At 45.4% G+C, this 21,466-nt stretch overlaps 1 protein-coding gene across 4 annotated transcripts in view; it reads right to left on the minus strand.

Annotated features, from left to right (window-relative positions):
* LOC144147094 (uncharacterized) overlaps nucleotides 1–21,466 on the minus strand; it is a 228,279-nt gene that overhangs the window by 4,148 nt on the left and 202,665 nt on the right. For 3 of the 4 annotated variants that reach the window (XM_077679144.1, XM_077679143.1, XM_077679146.1), the window contains exons 18-19: nucleotides 18,308–18,478; nucleotides 17,541–17,763 (exon numbers count right to left, since the gene is read on the minus strand). In XM_077679144.1, the coding sequence (XP_077535270.1) occupies nucleotides 17,541–17,763; nucleotides 18,308–18,478 (394 nt within the window). Of the gene's footprint in view, nucleotides 1–6,373; nucleotides 6,710–17,540; nucleotides 17,764–18,307; nucleotides 18,479–21,466 lie in introns of those variants that run through there. The other variant, XM_077679145.1, reaches the window with a different exon arrangement.

A 21,466-nucleotide genomic window follows, 5' to 3' on the forward strand; every position in this document is an offset into this window, starting at 1 on the left:
AAAAGTGAAGGAGAATGGGAGCAATATGTATTCAACGGCATCAAAACACACTGTCCTTCCTGACACCTCCTTCTGTGCCTTTCTTAAACCACCGTCTTTTGTCTCCTGTCTGTAGTTCTCGTATTTTATCGTTGTTTACCGATGTGCAAGAACCAACTTGCAAGCTATGCATTCTATTGAACTGCCGTTAACGAGCCCTTCAAGGCATCGGAGGGCGAAAGGATTTGTGGTGACGGTGCACAAAACAAGCACATTCCGTGGGGCCGTTCTTCAATGCAGTTGTTTGCATCACCTCCGCAGTTGATTCAGAAGACCATGAGTTGCATGCATTATCAGAAGTAAGACAATGTCACTTGCTTATCACCTTGTTCAAGGGCAAGTTACCTGGATCTTAGTGACGTGAGACCGAACGACGACAGGGTGAACTTCAGGTAACAGTTTTATTCGGTATCAATCACCTACATGGTGCTCACTAAACGACCGGTAGCCCTATGCCAACTGGTGCTGCACCACTAACCATCAATGGAGAAGGTTCTGTGGACCATCCCAAATACGCAGGTTCGATTCGCGGCCGCGGTGGCTGCTGTTCTGACGAAAGCGAAAATACAAACGGCCGTGTGTACTAGATTTCTGCGCACAGTAAAGAGCCCCAGGTGGTCAGACTTAATCCGGAGCCCTCCACTGCGACGCGGCTCATCGCCTGAATTGCGCTCGCCGCGTCAAAGCCTACAATCAGTCAATCATCAGTCAGTGGACCGTTCGTGCAGCTGCGAAGCATAGCTGCGAGCTATGGCAGACATACCAGTGTAAAATATTTCACTTGCCGTGTCTGACTTTGGTGGACGTAATTATATCTTGTGCTCCATTTTACTGCCTCTTCCATCCTATTGCTTTATCCACTTTTATTTCGCCATTCCGACTTTAGTAGGCACTGCATAAAGGGCTGTTTAATGGACTTTATCACTTAATTTGGCTCTCCGTAATGTTCCGAAAGAACTCGAAAAAATTCCGCATCTTTTTTAGCCACTACGTGGATAATATCACGATGTTGGTCACTGGCGTAGCGATGTACTCATGGAAGACACATTGCATCAGGGAGCACGTGTCGGAAACGCGAGAGCACAATTGGCGGGCCAGGAGAGATCATCCAAAAAATCGGAGCTTCTCGTTTTACGAGCCAGAGTGACCTTTTAAAATTCTTTTGAGATCTGAAGTTTACAGATAAACATCGGAGTCAGGATGTGCGAACGCTCAAGGTTCGTCTCTCATATTTCTCGCAAATATATCTTGTAGTTAGGATCGCACGTTGCTCAAAGGACTTCAGTATTTCGATGAACTCGATTACACCATGTTTGAAAAGAGGCCAAATAAGGCTTCTCCCGACTCCAAACCTTGGTGTTTAAAAGGCAGAATTCTTGATAATTAACTGTACTCTGAGAAAGGTCCATACATCTGCCAGACATGAGCCCGTCGAGGCGCATAAAATCGCAGAGGTACTGGTCGAGGCGCATCATATCAATCCGCTTCATCACCTCTGAATTGCAGCAACTGGTCAACGTATACCAGTTATGTTCGTATCGGGGCCAGAGTCTGTTCTAAATCCGTTCAATTCCTTTCGCCAATCCACGGCTGCCTCCGCTTGCACCCCCGACCGAGGAACATGCACCGCACATACCTCAAAGGTATTAGGAATACCCATCATTTCCGACATCATATACGTGGATGCGACAAAACACCGTCACCTCGAAGCCATTTTCCTTGCAGTCGCCAGCAACCCAAATGACCTCGGTTAACTTCCTAATGACTGCACCACCACCCAGGAAGCGGAAACATCCCCAACCGACCCATACTGTCATGAATTCGAAAACGGCCATCCAAAACTTTGCCGGCGGGTACATAAAGCCCGTGGCTTCCAAGATTTTTGTTCTGAATTCCCTGGGCTCCCTCGGAGATATAGTCGTGACCACGGTGGACACCGCTCTGACATTTGGGAAAGGTATGTGTTGGGAAAGGACCATTTATGCTCCCTACGTCCTCCAGCAGCCTCCAAGTCAGTCCAACATGGGCCAGCCGCCGACAGCAAGCTTTACCGCACCAGTGTGGTCTCCTCCCAGAAGGACCCAGGAGAAGTAGCTCTGCAACAAATACTATGGTGCAAGAATGAACTTCACCAATCGTCTAGCAACAGCCTCGGGAACCACCATCGTTTCGGGGAGCGCCAGCTGAAAATCTCGAAGAGTGTTTGGAGAAACGGAGCGCATTCGGATTTTCAACAGAGTACGCCCATCCTACGTTTTTTTTAAAACGATGAGAATACACTAACATCCTCAAGCCTATGCAAGACTCAATTTCTGAAAAAAATTCACTGCGGTTGTTCGAAATGAACGAGCTGAGAACTCCAGCACAGGTATTGTGTTACCCGTTGCAAAATTGAAGAAGCTGGAAATAGGCTTCCTGAGATAGAGCAGGAGAAAACGCAGCTCTTCCAAATGCCACGTATAAACCAGAATCTGTTTGCTGGGCTCTTGCGTCATCAGCCGAAAGCCGTTCCCGAGTTTGCGTCCAATGCTGCTGTGATTGAGAATACTCTGAAAGCGCACGCAATACAGCACGACCGCTATTTTAAGGTGTTTACGGGAAACCGGGCCGATGCTTATGGAGCATCAACGGATACCTTGCGTGAAGCTATCTGTAGCGTAGTTCGGGAAGATCTCCAGCATCTTTTCCCAACCATACCGCAACCACAAGTAACTACTGTTGGTCCGCTGTGGGTCCGGCTGCGGCATGATATGCAGGCGCTACAGTGTCTTCTGCTTCATTTTGCAGATGGCCATCAGTCTGGGAAACCACTATCGCCACTTGCACGCCCCTTCGAAAAGCCACGTTTGCAACGCGCCCTTCAATCAGCATCATGATCCCCTCGATGACAGAACATGCGCCAAATCATCAACTCTCTTGGACGTCAACGCTGTGACGTGGAGCTCACCCGTCGGCTGGTCCATGATCAGCTATCCAAATTAACCATGACGTGGGACGGCAGCGACACCTACCAGGAGGTAAACCGCCATAAATGCATCGTAGCCGACGCTCCCATTCAGTGGGTCCGGCAGCGGCATGATGTGGAGGCGGTACAGTGTCGTCTGCTTCGTTTCCGGTATGAATCCCATAGAAGTGACGACCGTTTTTGCTGCTTGTGTTGAACCCTACCTTCGTATTGCTTTTGAGTGTTCTCTCTAGTGTAAAAACGTTTTGAAGATTTTTATTACTTTTTTCTGGTGACGTTGAGACCGATGCCGCCCCCATATCTAAAACTGAAGAGATGTTATTAGGCATGGTAGCTGGTCAAACCCACATTAGCGAAAAATATTAGCCCTCACCGCAAGGATTGCAGCGTTTGTAGCACGTTTAATAAAGTTGGAGTTCAGTGTCACTTACAACAACGATCTTGTGAAACGTGTGTGGGAATTAGAGAATAAATTGGATGATCTAAGCAAATCAGCACACACACTTCATCGCAAGAACAGAAAATCGACCACGACGGTATAACTTTGTAATACATGGATTGCTGGAACCACGTGATAAAAAACGCCAGCACCTACTATCGTCGGTCCTCAATCTTTAACAAACGAAACCTAATATTCAATGTGACGACATCGAACGGTGTCTTCGAGTCAGAACAAGCAGAAGCAAAAATCAAAGCCCGTTTTTATCAAGCTACTTTATTTTCGAACCAAAAGTGACATCTTAAGCAAGGCCAGCAAATTAAAGGGGATGGATATCTACACCAACAAAGCTTTTTAGTAATGGTACAACAAATTCGCAAGGAACTATGGCAATACTATGGTGACTTAAGAAGAGTAGCCGAGAAAGTACGCATACAGTACGATCAGTTGATAGTTAACAGTGTTCGGTACGTATGGGATGACATCACCAAGTCAGTTGTTAAAACGTTTAGCACTTGCGTTCCCCGTAGCAATGAATGACTGTCCCGAAACTTGCGAAAATAATACTGCTGAATGTTAATGCCCGTACTTTGGGGAATAAGAATGTAGATTTCATTGGCTTATCCAGACCTAAGCCTCATCACTAATTTGTGTCTCTGAGACGTGGCTGAACAATACTATTTAAGAGGCTGAATTTCTACCCGCGGTGGCGGTTAAAGAATAGCATTAAGTTCTACCCATTAGCTGACCTTCCCAAGTATGACTCTCTATGGTGCAAAATCAGCATTTGGAAAAAAATAACCATATTAGGTGTAATATACCAGCCTGGAGGCGCAAATCATATTGTTATTCCTGCTGTTAGCCAATATATTTTGAAAAACAGGCCTCAGAAATGTAAACTGATTTTATGTGGTGACTTTTTTATACCCTATGTTTACCGGAGTTCACCGGAACCTATGTTGACCGGAAAGGGTATTTACGCACTGGTCGCGATAGGGCACCTTGTGAAGCTTTGATTTGTCTGGTGCCCTTTAGTCTGACCCAAGTAGTCGATGTTCCTACCGCGAAAATGCCGTTTTAGACCTTGTAATATAACATTAGGCTGTACAGCGGAATGGATTTGAATGTTAAACTGTGGATGGTGTGTCTTACAGCAAGGCAGTTCTTGTAAGCTTGAATTTTGCCTGTGAACCTGAGTTTCCGACGTACAAAACTGTTGTAGATTTTACCCACGCAGACCACAATTGAATTCTTGCAGTTCTAGCATCAACGTTTGATGATTGTTTTGTTAAATTGCAACCAATGTAGTCTGGACTTTGCTAGTTGTGCAGTTTTATAAGATTGCTGAACACTGCATTACACACATATGCCCCACAGAAGTGCCTAAAACGAAGCCCTCGACATCCTTGTCTAAACAGGAAAATTATATAGCTTACTTAGCACATAAAGTGACTTCGAAGGTATTGTAGAACTCTTCCAAACAACCAGAATATACTGAACTCCCTAAAACAGAGATAAGAGAAAAATCTATGCTGCCAGTAAATTCTACTATGAAACTTCGTCAATGACCTTTAATAAAACTACCCCTCTAAATTCTGGAAAACTCTTTATCTTGAATGCCCGACATCTTTCTTACTTATTGTGAACGCACAGCCCTTTTAGGATTCCTTAGCTATCTGAGTAGCCTTCAAACGTTATTTCAAAAATCAGTGTTTGGTATAGATGACGGCACCAGTCCTGCTTTCGGTCTTCAGAGCACATTGCCTGCCTTACCAGAACTAGAGATTAGTTACGCCGAGTTGTAATGTACTACTGAATATTCACAAAAATACTAGTGCGGGCCGTGATAACACCCGAAAAACATTTTTAAAACGGTACGCTGAATGGAATGCTGGGTATTTAACGGTCATTTTTCAGAGATCCCTTGAAACAGGAATCGTACCTTAGATTTGGAAAAATGTGAAAGTTGTTGCGGTATTTATTTAAATTGCGGGACAAGCAAGTAATTTCGAACTGTCGAACTATTTCGTTAGTCTGCACATGCTGCAATATTCTAGAACACAATATTCACAAACATGTACTTGCAAATTTAATTGAAAACAACCTCCTCTCCCGAAATTGACACCACTTTTTCGCTGGATTTTCGACAGTCTCGGTGTTATTGGAGCTCACGCAGGACACCGCTTCAACTTTAAAATACCGAGGTAAAGTGTAAGCCATTTTTATTGACTACTCGAAAGCTGTTCATACCGTTTGCCACAAAAATCTTCTACTCAAGATAAAAACCTCTCTGCACGGCACTCACGGCATTCGCTCGTTATCTTTGCTCTGAGTTGAAATAAATTTATGCAGCAGTTTGTCACATTTAACAGTTCACAGTCGCCATCCATCCCTGTCACATCGGGCGTACCGCAAGGCTCAGTCCTTGGGCCACTGCTTTTATTAAGTTATCTAAATGATGTATTTGAGATTACAAATAAAGAACACTAGTCAAATGACGTCTGTGCGCCGACGACTGCGTCCGCTATTCTTGTATCAGTAAATCAAGCAGCATGGGAAAATCGTGAAGAACCAGTATAAGCAGAGAGGGAAAGTTTTACAAAGTCGGGCGTACGGCGACTAAAAATATTGTACAGATTTTTTCTTATTACTGGACAGTGCCTAATTCTTATTGCACAGTCTTCGATTCATTATGTTTTTTTTTTCATTCTCACCGGGAAACCCTGGAAGTTCCTCCAACGAGGCGTCGGTGCCCCAGCCCACTCGCCGGCTCGCCGGACAGAAAAAGACAAAAATACAATCCCGGCCGCTCAGGTTTCGTCGAAGCTTCGAGCGCCTTCAGTAGAGTTGTTGTTGTTGAACACATTTATTTCACGTTTTGAAGCCAATCGAGGGCTGCTGTGAAAAAAAAGGGTAAACGGTTCGTCGTTTGATCACTGGCTTCGGCCGTGACGGGCTGTGGTTCTGGCAGTGTGTCCGAGCCGGGAACCGGTGGCAGGAGCTTCTGCACCATCCATGAACTCGTTTAGCGACCGCCAAAGTTCATTGGCGACCGCTGCAGCTGTACACGGGGGCGGTGCAGCCCAGATTTGAAGGGAGTTCGGCCTTATATCACCCGGGAGTGAGGCGAGGGCCCGATCTCTGGGAGCCGAGTACAGCAGGCAGAACCACAGGAGGTGTTCCAGGTCAGCCCGGGTTCCACACTGGCTGCACATTCCAGTGTTGGGCTGGTCGAGGGAACGGCTGCTTTCCTTGCTTCGGAAGCGCTGCAAGAGGTAGGGGGTAAGGAGGGTGCCAGTCTGTACCCGCCGGAGCATAACTTGCTGCCAGCGGGTAGCAGCCTTGCGAGGAAGTGGAGGTATAATAAGTGGATTGTCCGCGCTACGTAGAAAGCTGCGTCGGTGCTGCTTGGCAAAAGATACCGTTATTGCGGGATCTAGCCACTGATTGTGCGTCTCCACGTAGTCGGCTAACTGGCTGGAAAATCGCTCGGGTGGTTTCGACTGCCCGGATAGAAGTAAAGCGCGCGCTAGTCGGTGGGCCCGGTCGTTTCCTGGTATTCCGGAGTGTCCTGGGATCCAGTGTACATGGAAGTCGTGTCCCAGAGCACGGAGGTAGCTAACGTGGAGACGAAGTTTCTTGACAACGACGGTAGTAGTGCGAGTGTTCTGGCAGGCACGACAGGCTTCCTGCGAGTCCGTGTAGACTCGGTAGTAGTGATGGGAGCAATGTTCCCCCGTTTGGTGTTGAGCCAAACTGACGTGCTCGGGAAAATCTACAATGGCGCACAGTTCTGCAAGGGAACTGCTGACGGCTTCACAGGTGAGGTGGAGTTTGTTTCCTCGTGTTGTTGCGTCATGGCTTGTCCATGCCGTGGTGAACATTGGCTGCTGCTCCTGCTCACCGATTGCTGCATCTACATAGATGACATGGGTCTTGCGAGTAAGGTCGTTGCCATCGATGAGTGGTCTTGCTTAGGTGTCGTGTCGTTTTGCGAAAGCTTGTCTCCTTGCCATTTGTTCGTGTCCGATGTACTGGGGTAGCGGCTTGGAGTCTACGATGTCGATGTGCTCCCAGGGGGGAGATATTTCTGGGAGTGTTGGTAATGTCGAGGTGCCGAAACCACATTTTTCCAGAGTAAATCTGACTGCTTTGGTGGACTTTAATCGCGCAATATGCGTCAGTTTATGAGTAGACATTAGGTCCGCTATGTCACTCAACGCGCTGCAGCTTTTGAGAGCCGGAAGGGGCGTATATTTCGGAAGACCGGTTATTACCCTCCTGGCTTCATTATTTAGGCGCTCAAGAAGGCTTAGCTGCGTGCGCGTGATCGGATGGAACGGTGCTCCGTATATTATACGGGAGTGTACAAGCGCACGTACAAAATGTCGCAGTTTGTCCTCTCTGACTCCTCTCGTGCGGCTGGCGATCCTGCGTAATACTTGGATGACTTGTTTGGTGACACGAACTGTCCGGCCAAACCAGGTGGATGCTATGCACTGCTCGTCGAGAAATATCCCAAGTATGCGTATGGAGCGTTTTCTAAGGATTGCCCTTTTCCCAATTGTGAGGTGAACGCTAGCCTTGTCCTCATCCTTGGATGGAGTTTTCCTGCCACTGTGGATGACCACATTCTCTGTCTTCTCGGGTGCCAGCGTTAGCCCTATCTGCTCTGTGTAGCTTTCGACAGTATCCAGGGCCGCTTGTAGTGCCTGCTCTTGTGCACCTAAAGAACCTTGCTTTGTCCAGAGCGTCACATCGTCTGCGTGAAGTGCATGTTCGACGTTTTCGATGTTGGAAGCATAGCGTTAGCACTGTAAAGAACCGCCGACCATTCTACAAAGGAGAAAGAGGGAAGTTGTGCGGTTGACATTGGCTGGCTGTTTTTGTGTGTTGTTACCTCTTTCTTAGCGCTGCCGCGGTTATAAAAAAAGAGCCCACGTCGAAAGTCGAGATAACTTATTTATGTTTGGACTTTGTGAGGTGAGAATAGCTTCTGCTTGCGTGTGAACTGTCATCGGTAACCCGCGCCGTAGAGCCCTCCATCGTACTCCCGGGTCTTGGGTCAGCGTGGAGATGATCGCACGGTCTGGCCTACGTCGAAGCATCGCTTCATAAGTAGCCGAATCGCCTCCGTCAGCGTTGCATCGTCGATGAATATTGCAGGCGTTTGTCTCTGATATGCATCGAACTGTTTTCTTTTAGGTAACTCAATACCTCGTAAAATCCGTTGTTAATGCTCTTTGTACCCTCTGTATCTTTTCGTCTAACCGAGAGCGCTCTCTCGCAGTTGTATTTGTTTCTAAGGTACCTCTGGTGTAGTTTCAGATCCTCGTGCTGGTATCGTAGTTGGCGTGTTTACTATACGTTTTTCTGTTGTTGTTTTGTTCAGTGCTGTGTCTCATTCTTACCGCTCTCGCCAGCGAAAGCTGCACTTCAGACGGCCACCCCCCGTGTCACCGGCGCCCTGCAGATTCGGTGGGGTGCTTGCTCGCCCGAGTGGACTCCTCATATCTTCTTAACCAGCGCACCCTCTTAAAGAAGCGGTGACACAAAAGTAAAGGCAAAATGTTGACCACTTTGTGAAAAGTCAAGCGCAGTGTGTGGACATAAAGATTATACTGCGGCAGCTACGAAATCTTCAGGAGTGTCTGTTGTCAACAAGTAGAAGTTCAACTAAGGGTACAGAAGCAAATAGAACGAGAACAAAGGGAGCCATGCTGGTGTTTTTGGCCCAGTTTTAAATGAAACCTCAAGGTGGCGTAACTTTTTATATGCGGAGCATCTTAGGGTCGGGGCTATGTCCCTCCCTCCGCCTTGCGGTGTCCACACCCCCACTGCGCATGCCTGGCCAGACACCGCTGATGATGATTGTGGCAGTATGCCCCTATAGATTGGCCAACCAAAGAATCCATCACAAGTTAGCTTCGCGTTTAACCACCGTCGTCACCTTCGCGTAGGGGAACCCTGAGTAGTATGCGAGGCATTCGTCCTCTCCTCTCCTACGTTCCTCTCCTCTCCTCTCCGAAGCTCCTCTCCTCTCCGGGATTGCGCAACAAATGGCAACACCTGCGGTAGCCGCTGCATTCTCCGCTGAGGTCGCCACTGTAGTTCCGCGGTATGAATGACTCATTCCACACCCCTCATTCTCCTCCCGCAATGCCGCGATGAGTCAGCGTCAACGCCAGTGTCAGTGCCGCGGACAGCGCCGCGGAGAAGAGGGCTTGAGGCCCTGCCACGAAACGGCAGCGGCGACAGGTCGATACCGAACTTCGGGCTCGCGAAGCCGAACGAAAACGTCAACGCCGCCAAGAAGCTGCTACTGATGCAACGAGGGCTCGCGCAGCTGAACTAATGACAACTTGAGTCGACCCCATGGCTGTTCCGCATACTACCCAGGGTTCCCCTACAAGAAGATGGTGAAATTTGTTTGCCCGAAAGTTTACATCTGCCAGAAATACGCAACCGTGTGGCTACAAAGGAAAGCAATAAAGCTTCATCACAAACTTCGCAGTTGAAGAAAATGTCATCCTCGTCTAGGATCCTGGTGCTGGTCTTAGGATCTTCAGCCTAAGATTGTCCTTGTCCTGGCCTCAGGTTTGTGAAAGCTGTCTAGCTTTCCTTTGTAGCCTCCCCATTTCAGACGGGTGTGAAATTTTTAGACGCAGTGCTGTCATTGTAAGAATTTCAAATGCTGCAGGCATATAAATTGCCAGGTAACCCTACAGATCGCATTACATTCAACAAAGGCAAAGCGTTTTTGCAAATGCAATATCCAAGACCAATGAAACGAAGAGAGAAAGCTTTAAAAGCTTCAGAATGAGCGACCTGGCACAATTAAATTCAACACCAGCTTTCATACCTGAAAAGAAGATATGATAGTTGAGCATAGCTTCGACTTCGCTTCTGGTAATATGTGGGTGGTTTCGGTAGAGTTTCTTCTATGCCGCAAGTGCCCTCTTACTGCCCGCTCTGCATACATATACCCTGAACAGTTGAGGGCAACGGAGGCGACCTAATTCAGGGCCTTGAGCCGCCCCTTGTCACTCTTGCTCGGGAACAAAGTATTTGTAGCCGGTGTCTTTAACGATTAAGGTGGTAATGAAGACGTCACGGACTTGTCGCTCAGGTGGCAGAAGACGCGAACTTACACTGGCAAACAACATCGTTTCATTCACTAGAACGGGCCTGCATGCGGGTCAACGAGACACCACGCTGGATTTGTATTTTGTCACGGAAGAGGCAATTGAGCGATGGCGCTGCAGTGAAGACCCATGGAGGAGCGTATATGTTCAAATATGGTTTGTTCGTCTTGTTGACAAGGCGAATACAAAAGAACAAGGGAAGTGTCAGGTTTGAATAAAGATTGAATGAAGCCGCGGCCCTCGATCTTGGTAGAACAATCCGCAGAACAGCAACCATAAAAAAGTCGTGTACTGCCGCTCACAGAACCATCTCCTGGTGAGCTTGTGGTTTAAAGAAGACGAATAGCAGGACTATGCACACCTAATCAACGTGTGCTCTGCGCGGCTCATACACGAAGGCACAAAACACTCCTAACGGGACAGCGCTGGGAGTGTGCGTCCTTCATTAACCCCACAAGCTTCTGGAAGTTCTGGAGAATCTTTCTAACCGTAGCACAACATGGAAAGATCGGAGGCATTGACAAGTTGATAATGTGTTCACCGAATAATTACAAATATACCCGGTAGTTTGTTTATTGGCGCAGGGACAGGAAAGGACAAGGAGCGCCGATACAAGTTAATTCATTAAGAGTAGAGGAATGACCGGTGTAAACTAATTAATGTGGATGGGAGTGCAATTGTCTGTAGTGCGCTGACAGTGGAGGGCAACGACTCTCAGTTCACAAGCGCAGAATCTGCCGCAGCAAGTGACGATGAGCAGGGGAAGGGCGACGCACTATTACGTCCATCCGCTCGGAATTCATGACTGGATGGATTTCTCCCTCCTCCTCCCAGTTTTGTAGCGTAAGCTACAGTACGCTACCTCAGGCAGTATTCGCGTGGTGACCAGTTTTGCTCTTGAGCGCGCAAGCCGCCGGCACGGAGCAGTGGCCGGATGGCGAGGAGAGACAGAAGGCAGGGGAGAGATTGGCTAGAAGGGAAATGAAATGTGCGTGGGGCCCGTGCACGGGACGTGACGGAGGAAGGAGAGGAGGACGCCGCAGCCGGAAGGATAAGTGTGCGCCACGAAAGAAGGCCAGGAGGCCACGTGCGGCGCAGTGCCCTGTGCGGTGGAGGAAGAAGACATCCATCTCTGGTCCCTCGTGCAGCGGCAAGGCTTAAACGACGACGTAAGGCAAAAAAGAGGAAAAGCGATACTGTTGCGTACAGCTTCGCTGTTTTCACGTCTTACGCATTAGTGTGAGCTTCCTTCATGTTTTCTTTCGTTTTGAAGACGGCAAAGAGAAGCTTTTCCGCTACAATCGCTCGGGAGAGGAAGAAGTGCTACCTGTCGCTTTGAAGGACTCAAAGCCGACTACAATCACAAGACTTTTTAAGCAATGAAATGTTGACGCGCTCTCCTGCTTTGCGATCGCAGTGTATGTTGTTAATGATTGCTTTCATTATTTCGAACTGTCTTTATTTCAAACTCAGATTGCATCCTTTTCGGGTTCTGATAAACGAACGTTTATTGTACGCAATGAAGTTGGCTTTGCTGCAAGGAATGTTAGCACACCTAGAATACAAATGTGCAGAACCTTATCCTATCTGTGTTCCACGCGGTTGCTTCAACACACAAACAATGTTATGACGCGTTCTGGGCATGTGACGCTCTCAAACACAAGTCCCAAATTCCTGTCTTGAATAATATTAGCAGCCCGCTGTGTTATTAACTGTGCGGTCTCGATCGATATCACACGCGGTTAAAGTCATTACAGGACAGACTGCAGCATTCGTTTCTCGACACCTCGCACTTAAAGGATAGCAAAAGCGACCAAAAATTGGATTTTTCATTATTGTGCCAAAATATTCTACCACTCTTACAGAACGTCCCCACGAATTGGCATCCTCAGATGCGTCCCATAAAACATTTAAAAGTGGCGCTAAAGGTGCCCCTTGTGGCCGTGCCTAGTTACTGCAAAATTCGTGTTGACGCACAGTGGTAATTAAATTGTTATTTCTTCTTTAAAAACGCATGATAACATTTATTTCTATTATTACAAATGTAGTGCATAGTTACCTTATTCTTTCTGTAGTTCACTGTATGCCGCAATGGCGCTGCGTTAGTTGATATACCATTGCGCATGCATTGCGAAACGATTGTTTACATCAGTTCGGTCGCCCATCATACTGGTTGCGGGCACGTAATTGTTTTTTTTTTCGACATTTTCGAGTAATCTTTCAAGCCTAAAGTCCAGTGTGCTAGTAGCATTGCCTCGCGTTTCTCAGAATCCGTGCAAGATGCGACAATTTGAAAAAATCAAACCACAACTGCGAAAACTTTGAATAGCGATTGCTCAAAACACCATTACCGCGGAGAAAACAAACATTTGCTCTTGAAATATTTGAGTTTATGAAACCATTTTTTGTGAGGTCTCTATCAATGCTACGAGCACATTCGGAACCAGCATAAGCATGGTAGCGGGAATATTTGTTTTTTTATACACACTTTTTTCTCTAAAAATTCCAGAAAATTTGTGTTCGCGCTGTGTAAATATTTATTTTTAGATTACCCTTACAGTCACCATTATAATTTTGGTTCAGAAGAAAGTCTGAGGCTTTTAACACATATAGAAAACGTTTCAGCTGTGTACCTGCAAAAACATTCTCGAAAATATTCCTTACGCGGAGAAAAAAAAGTTAGAAAACTCTTGATTTTTGTCTGAAAAATTTTCAGCATGTCTGTATGAAATATTGTACACCGTTAGTAGGCATTTATTTTACATTCCCCCCAAAAATGTAAGCCAATTACCCGAAAAGAAGCGGTTAGCCTTTTACATAGTTGAACACCTACGTTCACTATGTATCGCCCTTTAAAACGGCTCGCGCTTCGAAGGCAGGTGCAGCCTCGGAAGTTATTGTTCGTAAACGCGTGAAATAGTCAAAATCCTCACCGTATAACCTCCACTATCTTAAACGATCGACTGCGGTTCACCAATCAGCCGCGGCAGGTGCGGTATTGAACCTGTAGTTATAACGCACGCCCGGATGCACACACATGGGCATATTATACATGGATGTTTTTGCGAGAACGCATATGCTTAAAAATGGGTGTGATTTGTAGAGTTTATTCACAGGATATAGTAAAACGTATTACCTTTTGTACAATATTTGCTTTAAATTCGTGCACAGGTGACGTAGGCTAAGCATGTGATAAAATATAAAATAAACTGTGAGCCACGACTTTCCAAGACCAAAATAACGGGAAAAAGCAAAAAACGGAAGTCACGTGAGCAGCTGGAGGCGCATCGCATTAGACTGAAGCGCACAATGCATTAGTTATACTTTGGTGATACTGTTCAACGTTGAGGTGCGATTCTTAGATAAATTCTCTCGATAACGCTTGTTGGCACGTCTATTGCGCATGTGTGGATTTAGCTATAAATGTACGATGCTAATAAACAGTTGGAAGTGTAGCCCCTGTTTCGTGTCCTCTTTCTTGTGTGTGTTTCTTTGCGCTAACTCAGTATGTTCTCAGTCCAAAACCAACACGCCCAGCAAAAAGTTCTCTTGATAAAATATAGCATAAGGTCACAAGACCATGCGCGTCTTGTGAAATTCTTCTGTGTCCCTCGTTATTTACGACGCTGTTACATTCCATCATGAATATGTGCCAACTCGCCCAACTTTCAATCTTCTTAGAATAAGAAGGTGTCCGAGCTATCATGCACCAGTGGTTTTAAAAAGGGCAATTACGTCAGTCCAAAAAACCTAGTGTGTAATGTTTCCAGTACATAGCAGTATCGGTCAGTATTTTTTTCGTTAATGAGATCTGATCAATTGTTCATGAATATTTTTCAACTAGGGAAGTACTGTCATAATCAAATATGGTAATCAGGAACTTTTAAGTACTCCCAAGGCACATCTGCAAACAGGACAGCCGGAAGTGGACGTGGAGGAGCCCGAATGGGGAGGATAAAAATAAACTTCATATTATGTGATAACCCTGGCGTCGTGTAGGATCTGGGAGTGCTCGGAAGGGTAAGGTGTAGTGACAGCCGTATGGTAAGATATCTAATTAGGGTAGATTTGAGGAGGAAATGTCACAAGCTAGTACGCAGGAAGTTGATCAATGAGCTTAGGGTAAAACGTAAAGTTGAAGAATTCGGGATCGCGCTGCAGAACCCATGTTCAGCTCTTTCAGAAGAAGCAGAGTTGACGACACTGGATGCCCGCGACAATCATACACGCATTATCACGGAGTGTTCAGCAGACGTCGGGGCATATGATGGCATGACAGGATACTGGTAAACTTTCCCAGGAGACGAAAGATCTAATTAAGAAATGCCAAACCATGACAATCTCCACCCCAGCTGACAGAATACAACTAGCGGAGCTTTCGAAGTTAACCAATAAGCATAAAACAGCTGAAATACGGAAATGTAATATGGAGACGATCGAATATGCTCTAAAGAACGGCGGGAGCCTGAAAGCAGTGAGCAGGCGTTTCGGCGTGGGGAAAATCACATGTATGCACTTCAAGACAAGCAAGGCAATTTAATCACCAATAGGAATAAAATATTCCTAGTGTCCGAGGAGTTTTTTAGATATCTGTACACTAGCCAGTACATCCAGGATAATGTCGAGTGAGAACGTAGTACAGAGGAGATAGACATCCCTCCAGTAACGACGGAAAAAGTAAGGAAGGCATTCAAAGAAATGAAAGGGGGAAACATCTGGAGAAGATCAGATAACAGCAGACCTCTTGAAATATGGCGCGAAAATTGTGCTAGTAAAACTTGAAAACCTGTACACGCAATGCCTAATGACCGCGAGTGTACCGGAATCTTGGAAGAACGCGAACGGCATCCTAATCTATAAGAAATGTACATGAAGGACTTGAAAAATTACACGCCGATCAACGTACTGTCAGTCGTCTTTAAGGTACTTACCAAATTAATCGCTAAGAGTATTTTTGACACCTTAAATGTCAGTCAATCTAAATAACAAGAAAGGTTTCGTAAAGGCTATTTGACAATAGACCATATTCCCATGATTAATCAGGTGCTAGAGAAGTGCGCGGAGTATACTGAACCCCTATATATAGTTTCCATGGGTTATGAGAAAGTATTTGACTGAGTGGAAACCTCAGCAGTCATACAGGCATGGCGGAACCAGGGTGTAGATAAGCAGTATGTAAGAATAACACAGGTTATTTACAATGGGTCCACAGCTACCATCCTCCTCCATAAGGAGAGCAGTAAAATACCCATGAGGAAGGACGTCAGACAAAGACACGCAATCTCTCCGAAGTTATTCACAGCATGTTGGCAAGAAGTATTCAGAACACTGGATTAGGGAGAAGTGGGAGTAAGGGGTAATGAAGAATACCTCAGTAACCAGAGATTTGCTGATGACGTTGCCTTGCTAAGTAACTCTGGGGACGAATTGCAAAACATGATTTCTGCACTGGACGAACAGAGTAGAGCCGTGGGCTTGAAAATTATTATGCAGAAAACCAAAGTAATGATCAATAACCTCGGGACAGCACAGCAGTTTGGGATAGGGGGCGAGGCCGTGGAAGTGGTAAGCCAATATATCTACTTAGGCCAAGTTGTTACCCCAGATCCCAACCATGAGGCAGAGATAATTAGAAAGATCCGAATGGGGTGGAGTGCATACAGCAGGCATTCTCAGATAATGAATGCAAAGCTGACATTGTCCCGGAAGAAGAAAGTGTGTGACAGCTGCTTCTTACCGGTAATCACCTACGGGGCAGAACTAGAGGTTGACTAAGAGGGTCCAACTTAAATTGAGGACGACTCAGAGGGCAATGGAGCTGAAATGATAGGTGTAACATTAGGGACAAGAACAGAGCGGAGTGGGTCAAGGAACACAGGCGTGTTAAGAATATATTAGTAGAAATTAAGAAGAAATGAACGTGGGCAGGGCATGTAATGCGAAGGCAAGAAAACCGTTGGTCATTAAGGGTAACAGAGTTGATCTCTAGAAAAGGCAAGCGTGGCTGGGGCCGGCAGAAGCTGATATGGGCAGATGAGATGAAGAACTTTGCTGGGATAAATTGGTCGTAGTTAGCACGGTAGCGGGATAATCGGAGATGAATGGGAGAGGCCTTTGCCTTGCAGTGAGCGTAGATAGGCTGGCGATGATGGTGATGGTGATGATGATGGGGAGGATAACAGAAGGAGCAGGAGGAGCTGGAGAAGAAGAAGGAGGGACATCTAATTGCGAAATTTTCAGCAATGAACCATTACGTACTCATATATTTAAAGTTGTAAAGAAAGCCTGCGAAACATCAAAAACATCACGTGACGGCACTCCCCCCCCCAGATCGTAGGGCAATGCCCTTGAACTGGCTCCCTCTGAGTGAGCGGGAATTAAAAAAACGAATGAACGTAAACTGAAATCGCGACCGAGTTTCTGCCTTAGTTGTCACAAGCGCCCGGCGAAACGTGTTGTTGGAGTTCTTTTCATGCATGCCATTACCAAGGTGATGCCTTGTCTCGTCGGGCGTGCGATAGACAAAGCAGTTGCTTTCAATCAGCTAATTGGAGGGCGCCTATTTATGAAGCAATTTGGAGCGCCGCCACGTGGTATTACTAATATTTCGCGGGCTTTCTTTATCAGCCAAAATAAATGAGTACTTAAATAGTTCTTCGCTGAAAATTCCACAGTTTGATACCTCTTGGGTTGCTCAAAGTGGCTCATTGACACATTAATTATTACAACAGTACTTCTCGAGTTATAAAATTAATTGCAAATAATAATATCTTCACAACACGAATGAATTTCACTACACTGGACACATTGCGCGATAGGTTTTGCTGTAGAAACTCTGTTACGCTATGTTTAAACCTTGGTGCATTCTAGCTTGGACACCGTGTAGATTTCCGAGCAAACCAAGGCCATATTGTCTTGTAGTGGCAAAATATGAGGGAAAAAGTGGACTTACTTCCGCGGCATGCTTGCACGAAGAAAATCTTTGGCTTGCCTTGAAGATGGGGGCAATTTTCATTGTTGAAGGGGTCGAACACATGACTATCTAGAGGTACCTTTTCATTTTCAATGTCATGTATAGCTCCTTCCTCTCCGTGGGACATAAGTATGACTACGAGGCACTGTGCGTCCTTTTGAGATTCCGCTTTTGAGACGTCGATGAAGAGACGTCTTGTTTCCTGCGTGATGCAAAGAGGGGGGGGCAGTAAAAACTTTGCATATGCTGATATGACCGAAGTGTGTTAAAAGGGGTGACACGTGCTACGGATTTCATGCTGTCTTTTGTGCGGTTGGTGGTTGTCATATTACATAAAAATCGTATGGACATGCGGGTGTTTCTAGAGCGGAGAGTCCGGGAAACGTTCAGATTGGCGTTTGAGAGAGTATCTATAGTAGGGAAAGCATACAAAGCGACAATCTCTGACAATCATTAAAAGCATCGTTATCATCCTAAATGCAAAGACACCTATGTGTGCCGCATCCGGGAATAAATGTGTCTGCTGATATTTTAGTACATAAGCAATAGTACGTGACGCCATCAATCAGTCTTATTGCTCCCGTCTGCCATCCGTCAAGTGTCCCCTTGTGCACTTCCTAGGTGATGAATTTATGACGGTTGAGAAAGACCTGCCGGCAGACCACCATTTCAGAATTTACGGTCTTGGACAAGCTGCAGTTTTTTTACTGCATTTATAAATATCAAAGCTGAAATCAATAACTTACAGCAGCTGAGAGGTCGGTTCTGACGATGACTGTGAAGAGAAGCTGGGTGAAGAGAGCTTTCATGCGATCTACATCGAGCTCGGATCCCTCCCTATAGTCTTCAGGCCTGTTGAAATTGGCGTTGTTGAGGATGATGCACATGCCTCTTGGATTCCGTGTCATTGCATAGATCTAGGAAAAACGACAGCAAAGTAAAAGACCTCCAAAAATGCCGAGCTAGTGCTCCACATGTCCCACGCTCCTAGGGCGGCAACTTTCGGAATGAACACAAGCCTTTAGATCAGGAAAGCACCACGCATCTCCGACAATAATCTTATCATCATGATTCAATAATGTAAATGCTATTGTAGAAATTGTCCCTGCGCCTCAAAGCTATCCCTTTAGTGTGAATGTAACGCAAAACCTGTAAATTGTTGTTATCCTTTCATTAGAGATAGTTTTCATTAGATTACCTGAACGGTAAAATTTGTCTTCGTCTGCCTGTCTGTCTATCAGTACATTTAGCCATAAGGCAAAGGTGCAACGATATCCGACCACAATGATTACGGAGAGAGGATCGTTATAAAAACTAAAACAGCTTGCATAGGTCCTACATCTCCACACCATTAAGAGCAAAAGAAACCTCACGGTAATTTGATGCAAAGTTCGTAAAAATGGCGTAGAAACCTTATCTTTATAGCGTGCACTTCGGGTTTATTTTCATAATAGGGTAACAATAAATGACGAAAGAAAAACAAACAATAAATGCCCATCGTTATTGTAGATTGCGAAGGTTGTGCCAATATAAAGAGAAGGCGACCCTTCGAACCCTCTAAACTACAGGCCAATTTCAATTCTGAGTATAAGTAGCGACATTTTTGAAGAAGTTCTTGCCAACAGGTACAACAAGTTTCTAAATAAATACAATGCACTCTGCCCACAACAACATGGTTTTCGTCAACACCGCTCCACTTCAACTGCAGTCCTGGCCCTACCGGAGTTAAACAATACGGGGCTAAGTAATCGTAAGCATGTGTGCGTCATTTTCCTGGATTTATCAAAAGAATTTGATACGCTCAATCACATTATTTTAATTAAAGAACTTCAGCAATATGCCTCGGTAACAGTGCATCACACATCTACTAGATTACCTGAGTGAACGCCAAGAGATAGTAATAGGAAAAAAACGTTTCAGCTTCATCAAAATGTCTCAAAGCCGGGGTTCCGCAGGGATTAGTTCTCGGGCCTCTGCTATTTTTCATTACACGTCAATTATTTTCCATCAGCGCTTCACACTAAAGTGAGTGAGCTAGAACGCAGACGGGTTCAACCGCCTATACTCTCAATACATCAAAAGTAAAGCAAAAAACGGCCAAAATACGTTAGGGGCGCTGCGATCGCAAGACCTGCAAATGTGGGGCAGTTATAGAATACTCGCTTCACACGCAAAAGGCCTGGGTTCGATTCCCAACAGCACCACGGTGTTTACCTTTCTTTTTTCAGTTTTTTTATTGTTCGCCAAACTATGAGTACATACGCTTAAGGGTTCCTGTGTAGACATTTAGTACTTATTATCGGTATACTTTGACAGTGAGAAAAATATTCAAGCTTGCATAGGAAATATTCATGCTTGCAAATTTGTAGTTTGCGATTATAAGAAAAAGGAGCACCGCAAATTTCTTAGCACCGAATACGTCGTATGCATATTTACACCTACCTATAGACAAAGAGTTTCATACAAATATTATTGTATGAAACTCTAATATTTTATGCCTATACATGCTTTTCTTCAATGCAACGTCACATTTGCCGAATGTTCGCCTCATAAGTTCGGGTTCATGCAGCGAGGTGCTAGTCAGAACCCGGCAGCGCTTTTCACTAACCGTTGAAAACCGAGGGTAGATAAGGCGAAGAAACATATATTTGACGAACTGATGCTCTACCGATTCATAAATTAGGCGCGCGGACTATTCGCTTCACTCCCGTTTTTAACATGTATGCGCTGTCTTCAAGCCACGGGGTACAGTAGCGTCCATGCGATGGCTCCGCGTCGCAAAAGTTCATGTAACCGACGACGCAAGATTTGGGGGTGGCAGCCGCATGGCGGCGCCGCCATCGCAACAATTCAGGAAATTTCTCTTCACTTTAGCAGTAATAATATTAAAGTGCAATTTTTAAGGTAACTAATTGTTTGCTTTCTTATTTTCTTGTACAATTTCACAAATACTTATTCGTTTTGTTTGTTAGTTTTTAAATTATCTGCGCAGAAGCTGAAATATCCACTTGCCACCACGTGGCGGTGAGACGATCACAAGACTTCAGGGGATTCCTATTCTGTTACGATATTTTTTCTTAATTTTTGCGGCTCGTTTGAACCACTCTGTGTTGTAGTTCACTCTAATTCACACTGCTGAAGCACTGATGTATGATGATGATGATGGTTGGTGTTTAATGGCGCAAGGCCAACAAGGGCACATAGTGCCAGAAAAGAAGCTATTTAATGGTTGGTGAGAACCAATACTAAAACGCGCGAGTAGAAGTGAAAGTGACGCAAAACAAAAGACAATGGAGATGGCTAGTGTATAGGGGCAGGATGATTACACGTGATATGACAAGAGTTGCAGAAACTTTACCTCAGCTAACAACTACTAGAAAACATTGGTTCGTCGGCTAAAAAGTATAATGGGTGCAGTGGAATGTGTCCTTTGTATATTTCAGAGAAATGTTTTTATCGTGGTGTGTGAAGTGCCTTGAATGTGATTAGTATGTGGACTACGGATAGGTCTCTTCCACACCTGCTACACATGGGTCGCGAAGATCCAGTGAGTAGGTGGGAGTGCGTTACATGTCTGTGGCCTAGGCGCAGCCCAGCCAGGGTGACTTCAGTGTATCTGTTGTGTGAGTCAGTTGCATAGCATCCCAATTGTAGTTTTATTACGTGCACTTTGTTGTCTGTTTGTTGAATGAAGTGTAGTTGCCATGTGTTACGAAGCTGTCACCTGATGTGTGTCTTCAGGTCGATGTAAGGTACTGTTGTTATGTCAACTATGGTCATAAGAGCAGCAGTACCAGCGATTTGATAAGCGGTCTCATTGCCAGGGATCCCACAGTGACCTGGTACCCAGCATATAAGGTTTTCTAAATTTGAAGCATATGTCGTCATTATAATCTTTAAAAGAA

The sequence above is a fragment of the Haemaphysalis longicornis genome, unplaced genomic scaffold (genome assembly GCF_048455015.1).
Source record: "Haemaphysalis longicornis isolate Haplotype H1 unplaced genomic scaffold, Haemaphysalis longicornis Haplotype H1 scaffold_7, whole genome shotgun sequence".
In the NCBI taxonomy this organism is placed as follows: domain Eukaryota; kingdom Metazoa; phylum Arthropoda; class Arachnida; order Ixodida; family Ixodidae; genus Haemaphysalis; species Haemaphysalis longicornis.